Source organism: Marmota monax, unplaced genomic scaffold (assembly GCF_021218885.2).
Source record: "Marmota monax isolate L192 unplaced genomic scaffold, Marmota_monax_Labrador192_F-V1.1 WCK01_AAM20220418_F8-fsc00004, whole genome shotgun sequence".
NCBI lineage: Eukaryota > Metazoa > Chordata > Mammalia > Rodentia > Sciuridae > Marmota > Marmota monax.
This window is the reverse complement of record NW_026692881.1, coordinates 34,113,352-34,138,699: the sequence shown is the minus strand read 5'-3', so window position 1 is coordinate 34,138,699 and position 25,348 is coordinate 34,113,352. Positions and strand designations below refer to the sequence as shown.

The window sequence follows — 25,348 nt, the reverse complement described above, 5'->3', positions numbered from 1 at the left end:
CGGACCTCTTGCTGGGAAGACAGTCCTCACTTGGCCACGGGGACTTGGACAAGTAGGACAGCCCTTAGGGGCAAGTCAGCCCTTTGTCACTCACTGGTGGAAAGTAAGGAGAGTGGAGACCTGTGGGTCAGGGTGCAGGTCCCGCTCGCAAGACTCCCGCCAGACATGGTGCTACGCTCTGGTGACTGTCTTTATAATGTGCGTGTACAATTCAGGTGAGCAGGAATAGAAGCCCTTGTGTGTTGGTGTGGCCTGTAGCACAGCGAGACCAAGATGCCCCCCGAGGGTTGACTCATCTCAGCTTTCTCAGTGTATCAACACAGGGAATGAAAAAGGAAGCAAAGCTGATGTTTTCTTACTTTTATTATTAAGGAAGTCACAAACTGTGATGTGAGGGCCGATTTTGGCCCAAAGATGTATTTTGTTACACTTGCCCTGGATTTGTTTTAGTTACACCAACATTTTAAAATCTGGGTATAACATAGTTTTTGAACTTTCAGCTCCTTTTCAAAGTTTAAAAGATCTGACACCTGGAGTCCCCATTGTTCTGTGCTAACAGTGGAGCTGAGTAGCTGCTACTGACTTTCCTCTGGAGCCCACACCCCTGGGACTGTCCCTTTACTCCCCTAGAGCTGCCCCCAACCCAGAAACTGACTTTCTATTTCCTCTGGAGCCTTTGGATCACAGTCATCCATAAAAGGAAATTTGGGGGTCCATTTGAACCTGATCTAGACTATAATTGAGCTGTTGACATAGGTCACATAGCTCATGGGCTGTTTGTGACTCAAACCTGCAAATCCACAGGGGATTGGTTTCAGGACCCCAATACCAAAATCGTGGATGCTCAGGTCCTTACATAAAATGGTGTGTTATTTGCATATCATCTATGTGCCTCCTCCTGTGCCCTTTGAGCCATCTCTACAAGGCCTGCAATACCTAACGCAATGTAAGTGCTATGCAAATAGTCATCATACTCTATTGTTTAGAGAACAGTGACTTGAAAAAGAAAATCTGTATGTATTTGGTACAGATTCAGCCATCATGGGCCTAACTATATAGTACACTTCAAGCAACAGCAGAACATGCTTTCTAAATACTTTCCATCTGGGGCTGGTTGAACCCTCAGCTTCAGAACCCACAGATATGGAAGGTGATGGTACATTCATTCCATCCCAGGAGCCCACCAAACTGCACTAGCCAATCAGCCAAAAATACAGCAATGCTTCATGTTCTTATTTTTTTTAAATGTTCTAAAAGCAAACGTGTAGGGATAAAAAGCTGTGGGCCTCAGTGTCATGGGTTGTCACCAGTTCTCAGTTATACAGTGTGATTGTTACTTTGCTCATCAGTGGAGAAGCGCCATGAGACCTGTGGAAGATCTGTAGAGGCCTTGCTCTCTGCCACGAACCAGAGGAGAGCACTCACATGGCAGCTCCAGCAGAGCACGGAGCAGTCTAGCCCGGGTAGGAGGACACCAGGGCTTCCTCAGTCTTAGCTTCTTCTTCAAGAAGCGCCCAGATGTGTTTTCTTTGGTTTAAAACTACTGAAGGAGAGGCTGAGAACCTAAGTGGAGCCTTCTGTAGACAAAAGGGCTAGGGCACCCCAAAGGGCTATACTTGAAAAATAATAGTGCATCAGAAAAAGACCAAACCTTGTAAGGAAGGAAGCCTAGTTTTGAATCATCTCTGTTCCCAATTGCATCAGGGTAACCTGGAGTTGCTAATGCATCTGGTTTGTTTAGCTGCCTGCAATAGACATAAATCAGTCCTCTCTGGAGGATTCAGAGCCTCACAGTGTATAAAACACCAGACATGATTGATCAAATGATCCAAAATGATTGATTAGGTCTACTTACAGGAGAATCCATTAAACTGACAGCTGACTTCTCTATAGAAATAGCAGAAGCTGGAAGACAATGGAATGTCTTCAAAGTGTTGAAAGAAAATAATTGTCAACCTCGATTACCCACTGAAAATATCTTTAACACATGGAGGTGAGATGATTGCTTACTGGTGACAAGTATTTAGAAGTCAGTTACATTATTTCCCCTGCTTCTGAATGCTTGAAAATTTCTAGTTAAAAAAAATGAAAGCAAAACAAAGACAGTAAAGACAAGAAAACTGAGAGAATTCTTTACCAGTAGACTTGTACCAAAGAAAATACTGAACATTGTTTTTCCGACTGAGAGAAAATTATCCCAGTTGGCAGGAAGGACCAAGGGGCAATGGAAATGTGAGTTGACATAAACAAGTTTAAATGGATATTAGCCACATGGGATATTAGTAATATGCCTTGTCATATTACTTATAGGTGATAACAGTTGTATGTAAGTCAGAAGCGGGTTAGGCAGAATTAAAATGGTCTAGCTCCTTTTCACTGTCTGGAAGCTGGTAGGAGTAATAATTTATATTAAACATCAATAACAATTCAGGGTCAAATGATGTAATTGTTCAGATAATCACTAAATGGGTAGTAAAGAATTTATTAACAACGACATAATGGGGGGAAATGGAGTAATAAAATACTAATTAAAGAAGATAAGAGGGGAGAGAAAGAGACATAAAACAGGTGGGGTAAATGGACAGCAAATGATAAGATAGTAGATTTAACTCATATAGTAAATATTGTTATATATAAATGGACTAATGCTCTGATTGAAAGACAGATTTTAAAAAATGATGGTAATTAGAAGACATATAAGTTATATTAGGGTTAGAGAAGGCTAAATATAAAACAATATATGCCCATGGGAAAAGAAAAATATTGTAACTGGGCTAATACCAAACACCATGGATACTAAGGAAAGAAGCCAAGAGCACAAGAATCAGGGAGGCCTGGACCCAGTGGTCTCATCCTAGAGGCACCTCACCCTCTAGTCACCACCTGGCCTGAGTGTCCTGGGCCTTGAATCAGCAAATCAAGAAGCAGGTGTGTGAAAACCTGGAAACACCCAGCACTGTGGAAAATGCTGGAGATGCCACCATGGGGAGGCCCACTGGGCCTTGAGTCCAGTGGAGGCTAGCCCAGTGAACGGTCCATTATTTTGTAGAGGAAAGTCTTGCATTAAGCTGGGAGCTTCTGAGGGTTGGGGTGTGAGATGGGGTGAGTGCCATGCATTCAGATGTGTCCATGTTCCCCAGGCACCTACAGCAGGAAAGGGGCATCAGACAGCAAGAGTAAAGGAGTATCAGACAATAAGAGTGTCACGGGGTGGCTCTGCAAGTCCACACACAAGGATTTCAGGACCTCTGCACTGTGGGATAGAAATGACAGCTTGTTGAGAGGGAGTCATGGCCTGGCCCTGGATTATGTAGTCATTTATACCACTCACAAGTGAACTCGTGCCCGAGGCAGAGACCTGGTAAAGGGTCCTGGGCCGGAAGCCGTGTTGTTCCACTGATGTACAGGAATGATGGGAGGGGCAGGGTGGTTTTCTTAAAGGCTGGATGAGAAAGAAGGGAGGGATATCTTCATTGCTGAAGCTCATCAAGGCAGAGGCAAATAGAAGTGGGCAAAATAACAGAAAACTGTGATCAGTTGGATTCAGGGTCCCTGAATACTGGGGGCACAACTTGTATGTGCACTAAAGGCCCCATCAAGTTCTGCACAGAATAAGCTGGTTGAACTCCATTCATTTGGGTAGTTTTCAGTCTTACCTGCTCACGGTGTTTCAACAAATGTTTGGTAATATTTCACAGGACACTGTAGTCCCAAGGAACACAGGTAGAGGTATATAATATTGAAAAGGCATTCTTGGCTCTAGAAGCTCAGGAAGCCAAAACTATGGAGAATCCCTGACTCTTGAATCTCCCCCAACCACTCGCATGGCTCTAGACAGTCTGACAAACTATACTCTCCTAGGATAGCACAGTTTAGACAGTAGAGTCTAGGGATTGTTGATGCCTATAATTCTCTCTGGTCAGCAGCAGCCAGCAAAAAGAAACACCAAAAAAGTTCTGGATGGGTTGAGAATGGCAATGAGAGCAGAAGGCCCAGTGCCTCATGGGGTAAGTCTGGTCTGGGTCCAGAGGCAAGAGTGGAAGCCAAAATGTGGGCTGGGGTTTGCTCAGTGGTAGAGCACTTACCTCACGTGCACAGGATCCTTGGCTCCATCCCAGCTCTCCCCCTCCCAACAAACACATGGGTCCTTGCCTGAGACAACAGAGTCTAAATAAAACAAGAGCAAGAGCACAGCAGCGAGGTGTGAGAATTCTGTCACACGAAGAAGAGCAGGGACATTATCCTACAACTCCACATCCCTGAGGAATTCTGGGTCCTCATGTTTGGTCAACAGTTTAGCTTCCTAGGGCAACATGACAAGTTGCCACACAACTTGGGGTCTTCAAACAACAGAAGTGTGCTCCCTCTCACTTCTGGAAGTCACAATTTGAAGTGGGTGTCAGCAGGGATGAGTCTCTCCAGAGGCTCTGCAGGTCCTGCCCTGTCCCCACAACTTCTGAGGTCACTGGCCATCCTTGATGCTTCTGGGAAGTGACAGCACAATGCCAGGCAGTGTTTCCATTTGTATTACTGCTAAAGTATGTCCAGCTGCCTGGACAGCCTATAGCTTAAGATGGGACAGTCTGTTGAGCCTAGAGAGACAGTGGCAATTGCTTGACAGGCCCAGGGAACAAAGAGGTTTTCCCAGGACTCGGCTGCATGTCACCAGGTCTCCAAGGGCAGCAGCATTCATGGCTCACTGCTGAGGCTGCTGACTCAGACCCACCTTCCCCCCTCTGGGAAGCAGGCAGTGAGGTCAGGCCACTCTGCTAGTCTGGACTTGCTTTACCATTAATGGTCTAATGGCCTCCAGTGGCTTCCACATGGCCAGTTCTCACCCAGCAAGTCTCCCAGCGAATCTCACCTGGGAGTGGCCAGCTGCCAGGTTGCTCAGGGCTGGAAGGAAAGGAGGAGATGCAGAGGGGCGTGGTGGGTCTGGAGGCAAAGCCAAGTAAAGGGAGCGCCCTCCCACCTGCAAGTGCAGGCAGAGTCCTGACTGCCTAGAAAACCTCAGGGCCCATCTTCTCTTTAGCTTCGCTCACAATGCTTCAGCCTGCAGTGCTATTGGAGGTCTCAGTAGCTTATTTATTGAATTGAAGCCAGCCAGGATTTCTCAATAGACCATAGACCAACCAGTGGTATCTGGAGCTGATCCTGAGAATCTCTGAGACCATGGCTTGAATGAGTGATGGCCACTGCAGCCTGTCTGTGTGATGAATGTCCTTCTGCCACCGTCAGGAACCAGTGCCATCCTTTGCTGCCCTCATCATTGAAAACAGAGCCACCGCTGAGGCAGGAAGACAAGGACCTAGGCTCCAGAGCACTTGACCAAGTAACAGAGCAGGTGCTGAAGACCAGAATTTGATTTTTCAGCCAACAGCTACTGTTTCAGAACCCCCCCACACAAACATCTACTATTCATTCAAAGAAAACATAAGGACAAAAGATAAAGCGCTGACATTTTCCAATAGCTTCTGCTTGAAAGGGGAGCACCCCGAACCTGAGCAGCCTAACGTGCTCCAGTTTTGCAGACTAATCTCGGAACATCCAAACTTCCCCCCACAAAAGCCTGATGAATGTTTTGAAGGCTGCGTCCACACCTATGAGGACAGTCCTCTAATTCTGGCCCCCGCTGCTTTCCTCGTGGCACTGGGAGGAACTGGATTGGAATCTCAGGCACCAGTTGTTTTAAGCGAGGCTTCCCTTGTGCCTTGTCTCTTCCATTTGTGTCCAGATGCTGCCACCTGGCCTTGGACCTTCCAGCCTCCAGAAGCGTAAACCAAAATAAATCTCCACTCTACAAAGTTCCCCGTCTTGGGGGTTCTGTCGAAGCAGCAGTGGGCTCTGACAGCTGCCTGGGGAGAGCAAGCTCCAGACTTGTTCATACTGGTGGCAAATCCAGGAAAAGACTGAACTGAAAGGTGCCCCAAGAAGTCCCAGTTAAGAACAGAATAACGTCACACACTTGCACAGTGCCTCGGGCCAGATACGGCTGTAAGGGCTCGCATCCCTCAACCACTCTATAAACACAATGTATGGTCCTTCATTTTGCACATGAGCAAACTGGGGCAGAGAGAGGGGCAGCCTGTTAGCCATTTGTGCATAGCCTGTAAGCAATGGGGTGGGATTCTATCCTAGGAAATGCCACCTGAGTCCAGGCTTCATCCACTACACTGGACAGCCACTCCATGTGGGTGTCCCTGGAGACATCTCACGGTCACCAACAGCGCTTTCTGGTGGTGGGAGCTAGGAATACTACCAAGGGCAGCCTGGGAGGCAGTGGGCACCCCATTACAGGAGGAGTGTATACAGAGGCAGGGTGCCACTTTGAAGGGACCATATCAAGGCTGTCCTTGCAGCTGCAATAGAAGAAAAGCTGTGGTGACATGAACTAGTCAGAAACCCAAAAAGGCTAAGAGACTCTTCAGCGTGCTCCCTTCTCAGGGTTTTTGAGTTGGGGTGGCTCTGGTTTGTCTGAAGTGTTTTGGGTTTTTCTTTCTCAATGAAGCATCTAGGCTTGGAAAAAATTATTTGATGATATAAATCCTAGCTTCGTATATCGGAGTTTCTCTATGAGAAAAGACATGAAATCCTTTTGTGTTGACCAAGATCAGGTCAATTCAAAGAGAACACCAATATTATGCTCTAGAAAGAAGACCTCTGTCCCTGTAGTTCGGGTGGCAGCCTCTGGCAGGGCTGAGACCCTGGGCCACATGCTGAGCATTACAGAAATCCTGGTGAGTGGCATCATTGCTCTGTCCCCTGCTTAGAATGGCATCCTATACCCAGGATTCCCTGGGTGACTTCCCACTTCAAAGCACTCCAGCATAAGGAAGGAAAAAGAAGGAAGGAGGAAGGAGGAGAGAAAACAATGAGGCAGCTGTGTTGGCTGAGATACACATGGTTCAGTGCTTTACTGCAGGACTTCTCAGATCCTTTAGTGAGCTCATATACATGGTCAGTCTCCAGGAGGCTTGAGAATGCCTTCTCTTCTCAGACCATTTGGTTTCCCCTTCTTTTATTTTTTTTTTTTTCTGAGGCATATTTTGTTGGAATTTCCTCTTGGAAATAATATTCTAACTTTAAATTGTCATCTCTGAATTACAACCTTTGCTCTTCCCAATTACTTATTTCTGCAAATACTTACTGACTACTGTGAGCCTGGCTAGTCTTCTGGGGACATCTCAGAAAAGACTCATTTCTCCCTGTGGTTTACTGAGTTCAACTTATACAGGTGGTAGGGCTTTGGTATCATCCATAACCAGGGCCAAAATTCTTTGTGCCAAGCTCTGTTCTAAGGGTTTTACAGCTTGATCAACAAGGCAGGTCATTAAGCTGTCATTAAATCCATTTTACAGATCAGGAAATGGAGGCCTGGGGTTGTCAGGAATCAACTGCCAGATGCAGAGCTGGAACTCAGGCCTGGGGCCCCAGCTCTACTGCTCCAGGGAACAGTCTCTCAGGCACTTGCAGAGCTGCGGAAAGGACGCTGAGTGGCAGAGTCAGCAGACCACCTTGTGGGTGATGGGAACAGAGTTCACCCCTAAGTTGCTGCCCCCAAACATGCACACACAGGAGCAGAAATCCTGGCTTTTCAGGACAGAAGCTGCCTCTTGGTTTCATATCTGATTAGAGATTTCAGAAATGAAAACACCAAACCATGACACATCATTTTTCGAAGTAAATATACTTTGTCCTGTATTTATCAGCTACAACAGAAGATGTTATTACACTAAACACTCCAGGTATTAGGTTTTCTTAAATAAAATAACACGTACATTTGTTAAAGGAAATAAATATGATGAGAACGAGCAGGGTAGTTCTGTGCCAAGAAAAAAAAAAAAAAAGGAAGATTGGAACACCTGTTGATAAATTTTCTAGAAGCTTCTGCAGACAGAAGACAACTCTCAGAGCTGTCAGGGAGAAGGCCCAGGGTGAGTCCTTGGGCTGTCCCTCCTGAGGCCCCTCCTCTAAGCCTCTGTAAGCTGGGCCCTCCCTGGGCCACTCTTGTGGCCCATTAGCAGTCCCTTTCTTGGGGCCAAAATGCATATAGCTGATCCCTCATCATATGGGCTGAGGCTGTCTCCATTTTGACTCAAAATTCAGCCTCCTCTCTGGCTTTTCCCAAACAGCCAATCACATCAAGCATGTGGGGGCTGTCACTGTTGTATGGACAGTTTGTGGGGTCCAAAGGGGAAGACATATTGCAGCCAGAGGCATTCCTGAGAAACCACCATTATGTGTGCGTCTTCTCCTAAGAGGCCTCCACATCATCACTGGAGAGAGCACAGGGGTGAACAGGTCTTCTAGAATGTGCTGGAGCCTCTTGAAAGCTTTGTCTGTCTCCAAATCCTACTTATCCCAGGAGCAGTATCAGCTCCTCTCCATCTCCCGCCCCAGAGGAAAGACCAGAGGAAACAGATCATGGGCTGACAGAGCCACGTGTGAGCAGGCAGGCCTATGCTGGCTGCCAGCCCCAGCAGGTACACCTCTCTAGCAGGCCCCTGTCCTTGCCCTCCCACCAGGCCCAACCTCCCTTAACTTGCATCCATTTATCTAATATACATGTTAGACATATTTATCGAGTGCCTTCTATGTGCTACAACCTTCTGGGATCTGAGGACAGGAGGAAGCCACAGGAGATGTGGACAGAGACAGGAAGCAAGGAGCAAGATCCTGAACGGCCCCGCTGCCGACAAACCATGGAAAGGGATTTTATTCTAAGCATAGTGGGAGTCTCATCAGAGGTGTGGCCAGGACAACATGTGACAGGAGATCAGTGAGAAAGGCACCCCTGGTGTTAGGACCAGACAGCACAGCTAGCTGCGCAGTGTGAGCAGCGTGGGCCGAGACCTTGCCTCCCAGGCCTGTGCTTCCCTCTCTAGGGCTGGAGAGGGGTCAGTGGTGGTCTGCAGCTCAGCATAAGCAGGGCTGGCAGCTCCTTTCCTTTCTTTGGGGTCTCATCTGTCTCTGCCACCTTGTCCAGTCATACTGCTCTGAGGACAACTTTTTGTAACCTGGAACAGCTAACTAGGCCTTGCCCAGTCCCCCGGCCTGCACAGTGCAATGCATGCAGGCCTGGGCCCTGCAGGGCTCTGTGTGCTTCCAAGCAACAGGCCCGCCCACCCAGAGGACTGGTTCCGACAGTGCTGAGAAAGGGAGCCAGCTACTGGCTGTAGGCTCTGGGGTCATTTTCACATGTCCATGGCGTGCCTCTTGCTGTGGAGTGTCTGTCTGTCTCACACTCAGCCCTGAGGGTCCTAATTCTGCTCACCTTTCATGGCCATGCTCGTTCCAAGCCTCCCCTCAAAGCCTGCAGTGAGTCAACCTGCTCCTTCCTCCTCTTGCTGCGTAGTGACTCTATAATGGAGACCGTCCTGGTTTTGCTGTCTTGAACCATCGATCAATGCCTATATCCACTGCTGAGAGGCTGAGCTTTGTGCATCCTTGATCAGAGGTGAATTTCCCTTCTCCTCTGTTTCCTCCCAACGCCAGTAGCCCTTGGGGATCAGTGGGAAGGCAGAGGGGGAGGGAAGCCCAGGACATGCCCGGCTTGGACCTTGGAGATTGACCTATCACTCTCCCTCTGAGGCCTGGGAAAGTTGAGGCTGAACCCTGCTGCTCCTGTCTCCAGGAAATACACAGAGCAGGAGGAGACAGGAGGAGGAGAAGACGGGGTCCCAGCAGCTCATGCATGCTCCTGCCTGTGCCCTGCCTGGCAGGCCCTCAGCTGGAGGGCCCTTCCCTTCTCTTCCATCCAATAAATTCCAGGCTTTAGGATTTAGTTACAACTCCTTCAGGAAGCCTTGCCTCCCATTGTGACAGCACGTGACTCTTCCATGCCAGCCTTAGGCTAAGGGAGGTGTTTACCTTCGATCACTCTGGGGACAGATGTGGCCTGTGCAGCTAGCTGGTGCCGTGTCCTCAAGACACCAAGGCTGAGCACATGGCTCTTGCTGTCCTTCAGAACCTGCCTACCCTGGAGAAGTCCCAAGCAATCACAGAGGGACCCTCGAAACAGCACTTGGGGTGGAAGGCCCCATCCCTAGCCTCCTTGCAGCATCTCCAAGCTCTCCTTGGCCAGAGCCTGCTGAGATCACACTGGCCCCAAAGCAGCACTCTCACTTGCTCCACTTGCCATTTAGTCCATTCTGCCTGGAAGCTTCTCCTCTGCCACCCCAGCTTTCCCCTCCCGCCTCCCTCTTACTTGTGGCCGAGTCTTCTCCCACCACCTATTTGCTACTTTTGGTGCTCTTTTCCCAACTCCTCCAAGTCAGGTGTACTGCACATTCCTGACCATCTTGCTCATCTCTGCCTCTGAGTACCACCCACAGGGTGAGGGGTCCTTTGAAGATGTGGGGAGCTCAATAAATACTTTGAGTTTGGTGGTCCCTAAAAATGGGAATAGGGGTTTGAAGGGACCTTGGACAGTGGGATTTTCAGGAAAAGAAGTGCTGAAAGTGGACAGAGCCAGTTTCTGGAGATGCCTCAAGGACACAGACAGTGCTGCCCTTGCCAGGCATTGTGACACACACCTGTAAACCCCAGTGACTCAGGAGGCTGAGGCAGGAGGATCATTAAGTTCAAGGTGACCTCATCAACTTTGCAAGAAGCTAAGCAACTTAGGGAGAACCTGTCTTGAACTAAAAATTTAAAAGGGCTGTGGATGTAGCTCAGCAGTAGGGCAGGCCTGCGTTCATCCCCAGGACAGGGAGTGGGGGTGAGATGGTGACCCACCTGCATCCAGATTTCTTTCTGTCCAAAAACATTTTCAGAAATCAGTCCCAGAGGGAGCGTTTCAGAGGCTGCAGGAATCAATCTGTGCTTCTTTCTTCTCTTTCCTTCCCACTTCCACTCATTCCATTCCCTGTTCCTGCTCATCTCTGGACACTTCAGCAAGAACCCCTGTCCTGAATGAAAGGGAACAATGAGATCTCATCCCCCTTCCCAGGAGAAGCCCAGTTGACAGATTGCACATGTCCCTGAAAAACTGCCAAGGATGAGAGAAGATCTTGCAGGTATCTGTCTCTCAACTGCTGAGGGAGTCAGTATTATCACCATCTATAAATGAAGCTCAGTTAACAGGTGGCCACAGTCAAGCAGCTGGAGTGCCTGGAGGCGGTCCCAAGCTCCACTCCTTTCCCCCTTGCTTCCCATCTCTGGCAAGGGTGTTTAGAATCCTCCAAGTGGATTTGCTAGAGGCAAAAAGCAAAAACCAAGGTGTAGTGACAGTGTTAGCTAGAGTGGCTCCAATAGGTGCTGAGAGATGAGCCACTGCCATTCCCAAAGCTCAGACCCCAAGCAGCAAGCAGAGCAGCGCAGCAGCATTTGAGTGAGCTAACATGGGAGTCCTGTGGGATCCTGTCCTCCAGGCAGCTTTCTAGCTGCCTAATAGGGAAGGTGTATTTTCCTTGGTCTACACTCAGCAAAGATCAGAGAAGCAAGGGGCTGACACTCAATTTTTATATTTCTGATTGACAGACATTCCTGTAAAACACTGGGAAGCAAAAATCTGTAGGAAGGAATTATGTTGTTGGACAGGTAGCTTTTAGGAAAACCATCCAAGTTATTACCCCCAATCATTCTTAAGAAATAATTTCTTAGGCTTCCCTCCCACAACATTCCTCTGCAAACTTATGGTTTGCCAATTTCCTTCTTGAACTTCTTCCATTTTCTTATATTGCAAACTTTCCATTCTTCACTTCTGATTATTCTGTTCCATTTCCTGGTTCAGCTCTGTAAGATTGTTTGAGGTCTTAGTCACCAGGAGTAGAGGATTCCCTGACCCAGGATTCTTTTCCCAAGTAAGACATCTATTAGATTCTCTTCTGCAATAGTAATGCATGCCACTGGTTGAGAGCATGATGATTTTTCGTATTCTAGCTTGCCTGAAGTGTTTTGGCTACAAATGATGGCAGAATAAGATTGGAATTAAGTGAGGGTCTCATAGCAGAACAGGTTTGAGGGTGTTGGAATAAAACTGAAATTTGCTTAAACGAGTTTTGATAATGAAACAGCTCTAGGAGTTGAACTTACCTGCCATTCACTGATGGCTTTTACCTTAGAATTGTCCAAAGGGAAAAGATTCATAAACAGGTAGGAGGACAGGATCCCACAGGACACCCATGTTAGCTCATTCAAATGCTGCTGCGCTGCTCTGCTTGCTGCTTGGGGTCTGAGCTTTGGGAATGGCAGTGGCTCATCTCTCAGCACCTATTGGAGCCACTCTAGCTAACACTGTCACTACACCTTGGTTTTTGCTTTTTGCCTCTAGCAAATCCACTTGGAGGATTCTAAACACCCTTGCCAGAGATGGGAAGCAAGGGGGAAAGGAGTGGAGCTTGGGACCGCCTCCAGGCACTCCAGCTGCTTGACTGTGGCCACCTGTTAACTGAGCTTCATTTATAGATGGTGATAATACTGACTCCCTCAGCAGTTGAGAGAGATACCTGCCCATGTATATGCATGGTCCTTTCCTGGAGCCACTCCCATGAGACTTGGGCCCTGAAGGAGCCAGAGGGATGGGTGCATGCCACCACCCTTCTCAGCAGGTGGGTCCTAGTGAGCCAGTCTAGAGAAATCACAAGGGACCTCATGCTGATCAGTGGCCAGTCGGGTAGCTGGACATCAGAGATTACATCATAAGGAAGCAATTTCTAACTCCTCAGGCAGGAGTTAGAAAACTTCTGTCAAGGGCTAGATGGCAACACTCTAAACTTTTTAGGCCACCTGATCTTTGTCGCCAAGTACTCAATTCTTGTTGAAAATAGCCATAGACAATGAACAGGTGGGCCTGGGTGTGTTCCAGGAAAATTTTATTTACATAAACAGGCAGATGTGGGAGTGGGGCTGTGACTGCACATCATGTGCTGGGGCACCTACAGCAGCAGACACCCCCTACAGCCCTCTTCCTGGCCCCAAGCCAGCAGTCTTGCTTCATTTTATAAAATGCTGTCACTGGAGGGAGAAGGTCAACCCCAGGGCTACATTTTTAGGAAAATGACTGAGAAATGTCTTTTTATCTCATCTCAAATTCATCAAATCCAGTCTTTCTAAAGTAGAAACCAGCCTTCTTCCTTAACAACCTTTGGCTTTGCTAACTTTAAATACAGAGGACGGGAAAACTGGGAGCCACGTGGCCCATGGAAAGGAATCCTTTTTTCTCTTGTATTTAGGATGGTCACTTGTATTTTATGCATGTTTCTCAGTGACCTTAAAAAATACAAAGTAAGGGTGGTATTCTTTGGATTCTTTAGGCAGGCAAGCCCAATAGTGAATAGAAATGCCTGAAATAGTCTGCAGGGTCTTGCCTGATAGGCTGAGTCACTTAAAATCTGAGCAGAAGAGAGGTGGGCTCTCTCTCGACTTTGTGTAAAGTAGAATCCATTAAAAATGCCTTTAGGGGCTGGGGATGTGGCTCAAGGGTAGCGCACTCGCCTGGCATGCGTGCGGCCCGGGTTCGATCCTCAGCACCACATACAAACAAAGATGTTGTGTCCGCCGAAAACTAAAAAATAAATATTAAAAATTCTTTCTCTCTCTCTCTCTCCCTCCCTCTCTCACTCTATCTTTAAAAAAAAAAAAAAAAAAAAAAAAAAAAAAAAAAAAAAAATGCCTTTACATTTTAATTGAAAGAGTTTTCATTCACCAGGTGTTTTGAGTCAGGTCTGAGAAATAGCCCCATTGGCTAAAACATTCTCAACTGTCTGCCTTTCCTGCCTGGCAGAATTCTCCACAAGTTTGTACCTTAATGCTGTTCTTCAGTCATGTACTGTTGCTGGAAACGAAGATATCAGGATTCACTGAAATGTAGCCGTGTCCTCATGCAAAATGAATTCTCCAGGAAATAAGCAGCAGAGAGTTTTCTGATCAGTGTCTGTCATGGAGAGACTTTCTAATTAGGTAGTGTGAGAAGGACACAAGGTTTACATGGATGACACTTTGCTGACCACTTTAAAAAGAACGAAATGTCCTGCAACCACTTCCAAAGCCAGGAGAAGGCCTCCAAGACTGAAGAGGTAAGCTGCCTTTGGTAGAACAGCCCTTGAGCAACAGAGCAGGGAAAAGGCAGCAGAGAAGGGAAGGAAATGGCTCCGAGATCAGACAGGAGGGAGGAGCGCCTAGCACGGGCCTTCCTGTCACAGAAGTTGCCGACTGTTGCCCAGGCCCCACCAGGCAAGACTGGCATGGAATGTGGGGGGCTCCCTGAAGCCATTCTTGCTCTCATTCCCCTCTCCAGCTGCTGTCTCACTCTGAGGCCATCTGTTGATGCATCCTCTGTAAGACAGTGTTCTTAAAGATGGTTCATGAAGATAAACCAATACTCAGAAAGGCTGCATATGAAAAATGACTCAGATTTGTTCAGCTCTTGACTCAAGAAGCTTCAGAGAGATAGGTATAGCAGTTTCAGCTCGATGACCGCACTCCAGAGAGCACTCCCGAGTTCCAGTTGGAAGGGGACTTTCAATTGCATCTGAACACACACTTGGTCTATCTTGTCAAGAGCGCTGACAGCTACACTAACTGGCACTGTAGCACAGATGCAGGATCCTGGCCTTGTCTCCCCACTGGGAACCAGCTGCTAGCAGGGCTTTGTCTCACTTCTTTGTTTCTATAGTCAGGTAACACTTTGCTGCTTATCTGTTGGCCTCAATCTGAAGACTATTTAATTTTCAAAATATACTGCTCAGGAATAAAACATCTTCCTTTTCCTCTCTGCTTACTAAGTTCACATTCTGATTCTTCAGTTGGTTGGTGGTTATGGGCTGAATGCCTGGATCCACTCTTCAAAGTGAAGGTATGAGAAGTGATCAGGTTTAGATTAGGAGCTGAAGGTTCACTTGGCAGCTGGGATTAGTGCTCTTACAAGAAAGGGAAGGTGGAAAGATCTTGCTCTCTTCATGTGCATGCAAAAAGGGAAGGCCAAGTGAGGACAACTGAGTCTGCTGGCACCTTCCTTGATCTTGAACTTCCAGTCTCCAAAATTGTGAGAAATAAAGGTCTGTTGTTTAAGCCACCCAGTCTGTGGTCTGGCTTTAGCAGCATGAGCTGAGACAATGGTTGAATAATAAAAATATATCCGAACAATCACCTTAAATAATACACAATATGAAGAGAGCTGTGCTTGCCCACAACCTTTAGAAATTCTAATGTAACCTGCCTAAGCAAAGAAAGAACAGTGGAGGAAGCCAGGTACAGGACCAAGGAGTGAGTCCTGAGTGCTTCAGCTGAAGCACTTAGTCTGGGAGCAAGGACTCCTGGCAGGCCTTCCTCTCCATGCAGCTGTCTCCTACCACTGGGAGTCAGAGTGGTTGATTCCCAAGGGTAGAGAGAAGCTATGACCCTATCTAAAAATCATACATCCTGGTGGGTGAGGCCATGTGCCACCTGGAAGGTCCAGGAGGGGAAAGATGGAAATGACAGTGGGTCCCCACCAGGAACTCAGAGGCAGACGTGCCCAGGTATGGGTATCAGTCCTCTCAATGCTGACCCTGGAGGCTGGGCAGCTGGACAACTCCTGAGCAGCCAGCACAGCACCAGGCTTCACACACCATTCAGAGAACATAAGGGCCTGGCACACGTCCATAATCCCAGCTACTGGAGAGGTTGAGGCAGGAGAATCATTGAGTTCAAGACCAGCCTGCCTGGGCAACTTAGTGAGACTCCGTCTCAAAATAAAAACAAAACAAAACTCGAAAAACACAAGCCCTGAGTGGAATGTCCTTTTTATTTATCATTATTGTAAGTTACAGACATTTAAATTCTCAGCAATAATTTATAATTGTTACAACTTATATATTTCAGCCATTAGAAGAACACATACACAGAAAATTAAAGTACAAAGAGAGATGTAAAAAATAAGGTTACTGTAATGTATCATAGAAGAGGTTGAAATTCAAAATATCAAAGACCCCACATACTGAAACTAAACATAAAGTTTAAAACCTCCCCAGGAGAATATGAGCCTAAAATTACAAATGTCAGCAACTGCCTAAACCAAAGAATCAACTGTATTTTCAAGGTAAGAAAAAAAAAAATGCTTTGGTAAGCTATCTTTAAATACCTCTGCCCTGTTTTCATCTGGAATGATTGTGTATAAACACAGGCACAGCACATATTCGAGACTCAGTCTCACAAACTTCTTTACTAATTTTTCAAACATCTTTGTACTTCAGTAAATGAGAAAAGTGATTCAGTCTTTTGAATTTTAAGTTTAAAAAAAAATTAAAAGTATTTCCAGGAATCTTAAAGCTCTCTATCCAGAAGTAGAAAATGATACACACCTTCAAACTCTGAAGTGTTCACATTTTTTGAAGCTCAGTATAGGATAGAGAACTTGTTCTTAATATGACAGCCCACAGACTTCTGCGCATACACGACCTTACACGGTGGGAGAGCTCACAGGGGCCTGCCTTCCTCACTGGCCTGGGCTTCAGCCATGACCGTGGCCATAGCCTGGTCAGCTCTCCTCCCAGCCTACTTCCACCCTCGGCTTCCCTGGCACATAACCTGTCACTCCTCGATTAGTTCCTCCTTGGGGGATTCAAGCTCACTCAATAAATCTTTGCCAGCTGCTCCAGCTTTTGAAGCAAAAAGAAGTGCACCCTGTTTAAATCCAAGGTTCTTCAAGCTTCGAGCATAATCTGCATATATAGCAGTAGTGAGTTTCTGTAAACCACAGTTAAGGAAAGAAGAGCAGAAAGAGTGGGACTGATGCTCCACACAGGATCCCAGGGGCAGGAGAAGGGCCAGCCCTACCCTAGGGGGACCTGACACCCACGGTGGGTGGGCAGCACAGCAGGAGTGCAGGCAGCTCTGTGCAGGGAGAGGTGATGTCTCAATCTGTAACATCACTGCACTCTTTGCCAGCTGAGTGGACGCTTCTCCTTCCTGAGGATCAAGCAACATCTTTCCAGAGTCTCCCACCACCTACACCCAAGTGAAAACTAGAAAAAGAAAGATGAGAGAAGAGAACCTCCCAGACACCCCTGCTCTGTGTTAAAGTCTGAGAGGCCAGCAGCTTGGGGGGGCAGGGCATGGGGCGTGGGGCAGATATTCACTTCCCTAGCCTCTACATCATGGTGCTGGACTTTTGGACAGCACTGGTATGCTGAGTTTTGATGTCTCAAAGTAGTACTTTGAACCAAAGTCAATTTCACCAGTAACAAGCTACATGTCCTTGAGTAAGCTTTTGCTTTAGTTTTTAGTTTTCAAAAATTTTGGTTTAGTTTTAGTTTAAAAAAATATATATGTGCACAGAACTAAATACCTGACATATGGAAATAAGGCCAAATGTAAAAATTCAAGTAAAAGTGCAATGAGAAAAGTAGGGCTATGCAAACACAAGGGATTGGAAGCTGTATCCTTAAGCCTATTCTGTTCAAAGAAAAATATGTGACTCAAGAGGCATCTAGAAGAAATATTATGTTCTTGATTGTGGGTGGCCCACATGGCCTGCCTTTGAGACACATTTCTCTGAAGTGTTCTGTCTTGTTCCATATCAGACTGTCATCATGGGTGCAGTGGGAATCTTTCTTTTTTTTATTTTTCAGTATATACTTTCCAGATAAATACACAAAATTTATTTAAGAATACTATTTTATAGTACCAGGTCCTTATGCCTTTCTTAAATTATTTCTTCAGCTTCCTTTGAAATACAAACAAACATTATGGAATTGGGCTCCTCCTGTGCAGTCCTCTCAGTGTCCCCTCCATCAAGCCAAGGCCAAAGCCAGTGGTACAGTGACCCTTGCTCCAATTCTTCCTCCTCCCATCTCTCCCACCTGGCTTTGGTGAGTCAAAACATGGATCTTTTTCAATATAATATCATTTCTGCCCAGGCAGTTTGACTAGAGAAATTCCAAGCCCCACTCATGTCACTTCTTCCCCCTCAGCATCAACACCCTCATAAAGGATATCTGTGTCCTCACTGATTTCCAACGCACCATACTCGAGACACGCTTCCACGAACAAAGCGGCTCTGTCGAAGTACCGCATGCTGTCCAATACAACAGAACAGGCGTGAGCCTTTGCGGCCTAGAGGCAGAACCACCTAGGGGTATGTTTCTATATGAAGGTTTGTACTCACGTTCCCAGCACCCAGGCCCAGTTCAAAAAGGGAAGAAGAGAGAATACACAAGTCCTCAACCCAAGCTTTGCTTCAAATGCTTATGAACTTTGTCAAACACTTTAAATCACAGTAATCTACCAAGGCATGACAAAAGACTATGTCCTCACTGTATGGACTGAACAAATAATCTTTTGTCATATTCGCCTCTTTTAGTTTTCAATAAGCAAATGTTCCGTCAGAAGCAATGGGTTCCCTTCCTTGAAAAGGTCAGAAGGGACACCTTGCTGTAACCCCTTTTTACCACTCTACGGGCTTCCCTTCAACTGTTCTGCTTAAAGAGGAATCCTTCCTGATTCTCTCAAGATTTCTTTATATTCAATTTTTATTTTTTTACATACTAAACAAGCACTCTACCACTGAGCTATATTCCCAGGTCTTTTTATTTTATTTGACACAAGGTCTTGTAAGTTAACAGGCTGACCCTGAACTTGTAATCCTCTTGCCTCATCCTACCGAATGGCTGGGATTATAGGCTTGTGCCACTGCGCCCACCTGGGAGAAGGATATATTCATTTTAAATAGGTGCCTGTTAGGGTTGGCTAATATATTGGTAGTAAAATATCATAGTTTCTAGACCAAATGAATTATGAATACAGATGGTTCAATTCCCCTTCAGGTTTAAAAAAAAAAATAAACCTAAATTGGATACTTCTTTCATCCACCAGAGCCTCAAGGAAGTGTGACTGATCAATCAGGGCAGTCCAGAGAGCCAGGGGCACTTGAGATGTACCTGTGAAGTGTCTCTGCCACACTGGAAAAGCAGCCCAGAGAGAGCAGGACCAGGAGGGCCTTTGACTTCTGATTGACTTGTGGGGAGCAAAGGTGGTCCACCCACCGCTTCAGAACATCAGCACATTCTTCAGAATTCAAACGGACCTGGAAAGATGCCCACATTAGAAACAGAAACATCCTGCATTAAAATAATTACATCAAAGCGAGATCTGTTCCTATGAAGTAAACACTAGCCTTTGCTTTACCAAAACAATGCCCCGAGTGGCTGCTTACCACAAATGGCAGCCAGTGACAGTGACCTGCACCTGTGGGACCAAGGGGCCTGACAGTACCCCTGGACTGCAGGCTGGGTCAGACTCTAGCAGAGAGAAGAGTCAGTTTCTTTCACTTATTTGTTACCAATACAAGCTCTATTAATAAGAAGAGATGCAACTTACAAAAAACAGAGGGAGAATAAGAATTTTAAGAAAAATATTTATAAAGCAAGTTTGCAGGCATAAAACGCTTCCAAATCATAAGTGAGAAGTGAAGACAGAGCTTTCTACTTCAAATGCTCCTCTGGAATCACCTACCTTTGCAAGCCACGCTGCCCTATTCCACTCGCCATACGTCTGCAGGTAGCGGCAGGCGTCCGCAGCTTTGTCTATCAGGCAGAGCAACTGAACGCCCTCTAGAAGACAGAGAGCAGCCCTCTCAATAGCAACCTTCTGGACACATCATTAAAGAGTAAAATCAGCTGCCATCTGCTTCCATCTAGTCTTGAGCATCTTACACAGGCTGAGGATACAAATCTGAAAATCTGAAATCCAAAATGCTCCAAAATAGGAACCTTTTTGTGCACTGACATAATGTCACACATGGAAAATTCCATACCATGAAACTTTGTTTAATGCATAAAATTATCAAAAAAATTATATAAGATGGCCTTCAGGCTATGTGTATAAGCTATATAGGAAACATAAATGAATTTTCTATTTAGACTTGAATCCCATTCCTAAGACATTTCATTATTTCTACACAAAAATTGCAAATTTGAAAAAAGAAAAATAGAAAATCTGAAATATTTCTGGTCTCAAGCATTTTGGAAAAGGGGTACTCCACCTGGAACTAATGGAGACATTCTTGACTTAAATTTTAATAGAGTTCTACAAGATTACCACTCAAGTAATAAACACAAATACTGCCCAGAGAATAAATAGGTAAAGCCCATCTCACTAACAAGCTTGATCACACACACTAGATTTAGTGTGTCTGGGACTGTCTGGCTTATCTCTCTTATTTTTACAATTATTAATAGTGCCCCTTTCACTCTGAAAACAAGTTCTGGCTTAGATGAATAAATTACAGCCACCTGACAAATAGCTAGCAATAACTTCTTTCCTTCAGCATACACAGGAAAGACATGTCCTCAGTAACAAAGCACTTAGCTGAGCATGGGTCTGACCTTCCTGAGCACTGACAGATGCCACCACAAAGTGTACCTTACCTGCCAACTTGCCATTGGCAATCATGTTGGTTGCCACCAGCTTAATGGTGCTCTGAGAGGGACCTGATGAGGTGACAGTGGTGACCAAACAGGCTTTCAGTGAGTCACAATAATAATGCTGGTTATCTGCACTTGTTTCCAAAAGCAACTGTACCGCTCTATCTGTCTAATAAGAGAAACAGTTTTCTAATTATAATTAAGAATATCTTCCTCCAGTATAGCCTTTTAAAATTCATAATGTGGAACACTAAAGTCTATAGCTTAAGGAATACATTATTTTCAAAAAATGCTCCTGAATGTTTTGTTTACATAAGCGAAACTTAAATAGAAGAGCCACACTGCTTCTCTAAAGTAAATATAAAAACAGTGGGATATCAGGTGCTTTCAGCTCCTTGCTGGTCGATGCAGAAATGACAAACAATGCATCGGAGCTGGGCTTTACCCTCAATCAAGGAAGCCAAAAGCACAAGCTGCCTAACCACATTTGTGCTTTCTCACAATGCTACTTGTTTTATTTTTAAAGAAAGCCAAAATTTATTGGGAAAGGGACACACACACACACACACACACACGACAGTCTGAAATACTAATCAATTAGAAAATTCATGAAGCATGTAAAGAGTTATAAAAACTGACATACTTGACCCAGGAGCAGTAGCTGGTCTGTACATTTCCTGGTGTGATCATAAGTTGACCGCTTTACTTCCTGTAGATTAACCCTTTCTAGTTGAAATTTCTAAAGTACGAGAAAAACAAAAAAGTTGAGATGGATTATAAAAAACTTTAGAGTTATTTCAATTTTACTATACTTGAAAAGATTATTTTAAGAAAAGTCAGTTTAACTGGTGAGATTGCTAGATAATTAACTTTACCAAAATTCATCAATTTAGTAAGAATTTGGAAAGCAAAAATGTCGAAATGTACTATCCTTTGTATGCATGTCTGCTGCTTACAGCCACTGGCACTTGAATAGAACTGGATGAAAAAACCCTGCATGTACTGAAGTATTCTGATAGAAGGCAACAAAATTATGAAGCTATCTTTATACATTTTGAATAGTAAAGTTAAACTATGAATAAACGACTTGTTACTTGTAGGGAAATGAATCTTCTAAGTTGAAATATTTCAGACAAATAAAAAAATTAACATTGATAGTAAAATTTTAATGTTTATTAAAAACTCAGTGTTTGTAAGCTTTGCAAGTCCTGATTTTGCCAAAGGACTTATTTCTATAATATGGACTTTAACTTAGTTTTTTTGTCTTTTTTTTTTTTTTCCCAGAGACACATATGAGTTTGTCAGAGCTGAAAAATTAAGGCCATCTCTCTGTAGGAGAGAGATTTAACTTAGTTTTAAAGTTGTCCGAGATATTTAGAAAGAAACAAATAATCAAGATAAAAGCTTTAAATAGTTAAATAAATAGGTTAAATACTTTTTTAAAAAGTATAATACCTGAAAATAGGCATTTTCACAAAGGATATCATAGCATATATCCAGTGGGTTGCTCAATTTGTCCCGAGGAATGGCTTCCTTGGTCACCACTGTACTCCCTGACTTAGCCTGGGACAGGCTGTGCAGGTAGTGGGCTGCCACTGTCCAAAAGTGCAGCTCTGATTCGTCACCATAAAGCCTGAGGAGTGAAACCAAGGTTAATTATGGCTCACACAGCAAGCCTAGGCCTGCGAACGCTATCATTTCCAAATCCATCAGGACACTGCAGTAGAGCCTAGGAAGGGGACAGGGATGACATATCAAGTTCTTCAGCTCTGCTACTGGGTTTCCAACAAAATACAGGGGCCTGACTGCACAGGGCACCTGTGGACCCCAACATCTCTCTGTTCTATGTGCAGACCAACTGTCCATCTGGTTTGCCATTAGCAGACAATGTGGACTACAGTGGGAAGTTGTTTCTCTGGGACAGCTGGCTATATATTTACTCTGTGGAGCATGGAGGGAAAGGTCTTTTTTTTTCTTTTTTCTTTTGTAAGTGACAACTCTATAGTGATAAAGTACAAGCTAGTGCTTCTGAACACAATTTGTTGTATATTTAAACACATTCTGTTTGTACCTGATATTTTATTATTATTTTGGTACTGGGGACTGAACCTAGGAGTGCTTTACCACTGAGCTACATTCCCAGTGCTTTTTATTTTTTGAGATCTTACTAAGTTGCTGAGGCTGGTCTTAAACTTGCATTCCTCCTGCTTCAGCCTCCCAAATGGCTGGGACTGTAGGCTGAGCCATCTCATCCAGCCTGTATCTGATATTTTAAAACACATATTTTAAAGCTGTGTATAGGAAAAAGTCATTTCAATTTAGAAGGGCCTAGATCTCATGTTTAAATGTAATTCGATTTTCCCCATACTTGTACTACTACTGTTTTTAAAATTAACAGTCAAATCCAGAGGCAGAACTCACATATTTTTCTAAAATATGAGAATTTGGCTGTAGCTTTTACATAAGCTAAGATAAAGTTAAATGAATTAACTTGAAATTCTCTGTCTCTTACACAGAATACTTCAGAGTGTTACCTTGAAACAAGGAGGCACCTCTGCAGGAGAGTGAATTCTGGATCAAGCAAGAGTTTCTTTATGTCACTGTAGGTAGGAATCCAGAGAGGTAAAGCAAAAATTTTGAATCAAAAAAAAATGAAACCAGATAAATCAATACACTTTTTTGGGATTAGGGGGCAGGTACCAGGGATTGAACTCAGGGACACTCGGCCACTGAGCTACATCCCCAGCCCTATATTATATTTTATTTAGAGACAGGGTCTCACTGAGTTGCTCAGCACCTTTTGCTGAGGCTGGCTTTGAACTCGTGATCCTCCTGCCTCTGCCTCCCAAGCCACTAGGATTACAGGCAATATGTTCTTGAGATGTAAAAATTCCACCCAATGGATGTATTTAGAACTTATGAAAGCAAAGTCACTTTGCCTCAATACGGAGATTTCAAAAGGTGAGGGGGCTGAGAGGACCTAGGCCTGGAGCACCAGCATCTATCCCCCAGCAGGAGATGGTGCTCCAGCTCAGCCCTGAAGGCATGCAACAATTCCATGGGAGTTTCAGAAACTATGAACAGTTGCCAGCAACTGGAATCAGATTTTCATTGATTATTTTGCTAATCATGAGGAAGAGTACATACTTTAGAGAAGACAGCATTCAGAATTTATTTTGAAACTATTCTAAAAGTAAAATATTTAAGAAAAAAACAGCTAGTATTTCTATGAATTTATGTTTCTAAAATAGATAAATTTGGAATATTCATAAGTCAGAGGGAAAGTATTCTTTACAGTTTCCCACTTATTTAATTTTTGGATACAGAAAACAATAAAATAATTATTTTGAATTTTCCATCAACAGAACATTCTAGGATCCTTAATTTGTTAAATATTATAATTACTGTGGCAATGTAGTTTGCAAAAATATTTTACACTTTACCAAGAACTCCATGTGGACCCACGGTTTTTTATTTCCTTTGCTCTATTATTCCCAGTACATACTCTTGGCTCTGGGAACATATTAATTTCTCAGCCAGACCTATGCACACATAGTACCAGATACGGGACTCAGTTTAAATGAGGGAAGTAGTCTTAAGAGTCACCTGTGTGCATCTTCTAGCACAGGGTTTCACAGGGGTTTGTGGTAGAGGGTGGCAAAACATAAGGATGTTAAACACAGATCCTAGACCTGCCCTGAGGCCTGAGCAGTCTGGTAGTTGAGAACTTGGTGAAAACAAATGCTCTGTCCCTGTAATTATTAAACAGGTCCTTCTCTTACAAAACAAGAATGGTCTCTTCTTGGGCCATTTTTAAAAACACAAATTATTTAAATTTTAAAAAGCCCCAACTAATTTGTTTTTCTTACTCATATTCTTTGTCTTCTAATAAAACTCACAGCACTTACTTAGACAATGAATTCAACTGTTCTTGAAGGAGAGTCTTTATTTCTTCATTTTCTGGATAATCACTATATAGAAAAGATTTTGAGTAAGTTCATTTTCTCTCCATTTACAACCACTTTTTTCTTTACCAGACAAAAAGTTGTTTTAATATAGGAAAAAAACCTCTTTGTAGAGCCTAGTTAAAAACCCAGCTATAAATTAACATAGCAACAATGTAAACAGGACCCATAAATCATCTTTAATATCTGTTTTTATCTTACTGAGTTATAGAAATGCATAAACAGAGTCTCTTGGAAAATTTATCAGCTGGCTCTAAAAACTTTCAGGTTAAAAAAAAATTCATTTTAATGAAGAACTACAATAAATAAAGAAATTTGCTCTTTCTGCCTTACAGAGTGGCCATTTGTTTCCCTAAGTAGATAGTTCTTGAGAACACACATTCCATTATATTTTTAAAAAAACCCTCACCCAATGCCAATCTATCTGCTTCATATGGCAGAAGTTCAGTCACATTTGTAGATTTAATTAATAATAGTTCCTGTGACTTTTTTTTTTAACTATTAGGTAGATAGATGTTAGACTAAACAGACCTCTGAAGCAGGCCCACTGATGCTGCTTTTAAAAGAATTAGGCTTGGCCTCAAATCCCCCATCCTCCATTGGTCCTCTCCGCACTCACTTTTTCATCATTATGGCAAGCCCACATTCAGACTGCAGGGTGACCATCCAGCCACCTGAGAGCAACCTATGTATTCCCAGCTTCACACTGACCCACACTTTCACAAGGCCCCACAGAGACAGACACAAAAGGCAGACTGGAGATGATTAGTGTCTCTGCCTTCTTTTTGATTAACTTTAAGACTCCATTTCTTCTGAGCTCTGGAGTGTATACCATGGCTGATTTTCATGGGTGTCCTTCAACCTCCAAGTATATTATGAAAGAAAAATAAAAATGAAAAAACTTACACATGAGAAATGTCCAAAGAATACCATCCATTCCAAGGCTGGTGTAGTAAGAAGGCTTTCAGGGCAAGGGAGGCCCTTGGAATAAGGAGATACGGGCACCACACAGGCTCTAGACCAAAAAAAAAAGAAAAA

General features: G+C 44.3%; 1 protein-coding gene and 1 long non-coding RNA gene across 3 annotated transcripts in view; both read right to left on the bottom strand.

Moving 5' to 3' along the window:
• Nucleotides 1-345: 345 nt before the first annotated feature.
• LOC124096578 (uncharacterized) lies at nucleotides 346-13,385 on the bottom strand. Of its 2 annotated transcripts, XR_006852896.2 has the most exons (3): nucleotides 10,738-13,385; nucleotides 4,086-4,167; nucleotides 346-3,442 (listed from the first exon to the last, which is right to left on the bottom strand). It is a non-coding gene; the product is annotated as an uncharacterized LOC124096578 (long non-coding RNA). The 2 variants fall into 2 exon arrangements; XR_006852895.2 differs by having other exon boundaries at nucleotides 346-4,167.
• Nucleotides 13,386-15,709: 2,324 nt separating this feature from the next.
• Wdr11 (WD repeat domain 11) overlaps nucleotides 15,710-25,348 on the bottom strand; it is a 53,442-nt gene continuing 43,803 nt past the window's right edge. The window contains exons 20-29 of the mRNA XM_046450191.2: nucleotides 25,217-25,325; nucleotides 24,254-24,316; nucleotides 22,880-22,945; nucleotides 21,801-21,978; nucleotides 20,989-21,084; nucleotides 20,349-20,514; nucleotides 19,435-19,532; nucleotides 18,861-19,006; nucleotides 17,919-17,998; nucleotides 15,710-16,670 (exon numbers count right to left, since the gene is read on the bottom strand). Coding sequence (XP_046306147.1) covers nucleotides 16,513-16,670; nucleotides 17,919-17,998; nucleotides 18,861-19,006; nucleotides 19,435-19,532; nucleotides 20,349-20,514; nucleotides 20,989-21,084; nucleotides 21,801-21,978; nucleotides 22,880-22,945; nucleotides 24,254-24,316; nucleotides 25,217-25,325 — 1,160 coding nt within the window. The 3' untranslated portion in view covers nucleotides 15,710-16,512. The remainder of the gene's footprint in view (nucleotides 16,671-17,918; nucleotides 17,999-18,860; nucleotides 19,007-19,434; nucleotides 19,533-20,348; nucleotides 20,515-20,988; nucleotides 21,085-21,800; nucleotides 21,979-22,879; nucleotides 22,946-24,253; nucleotides 24,317-25,216; nucleotides 25,326-25,348) is intronic.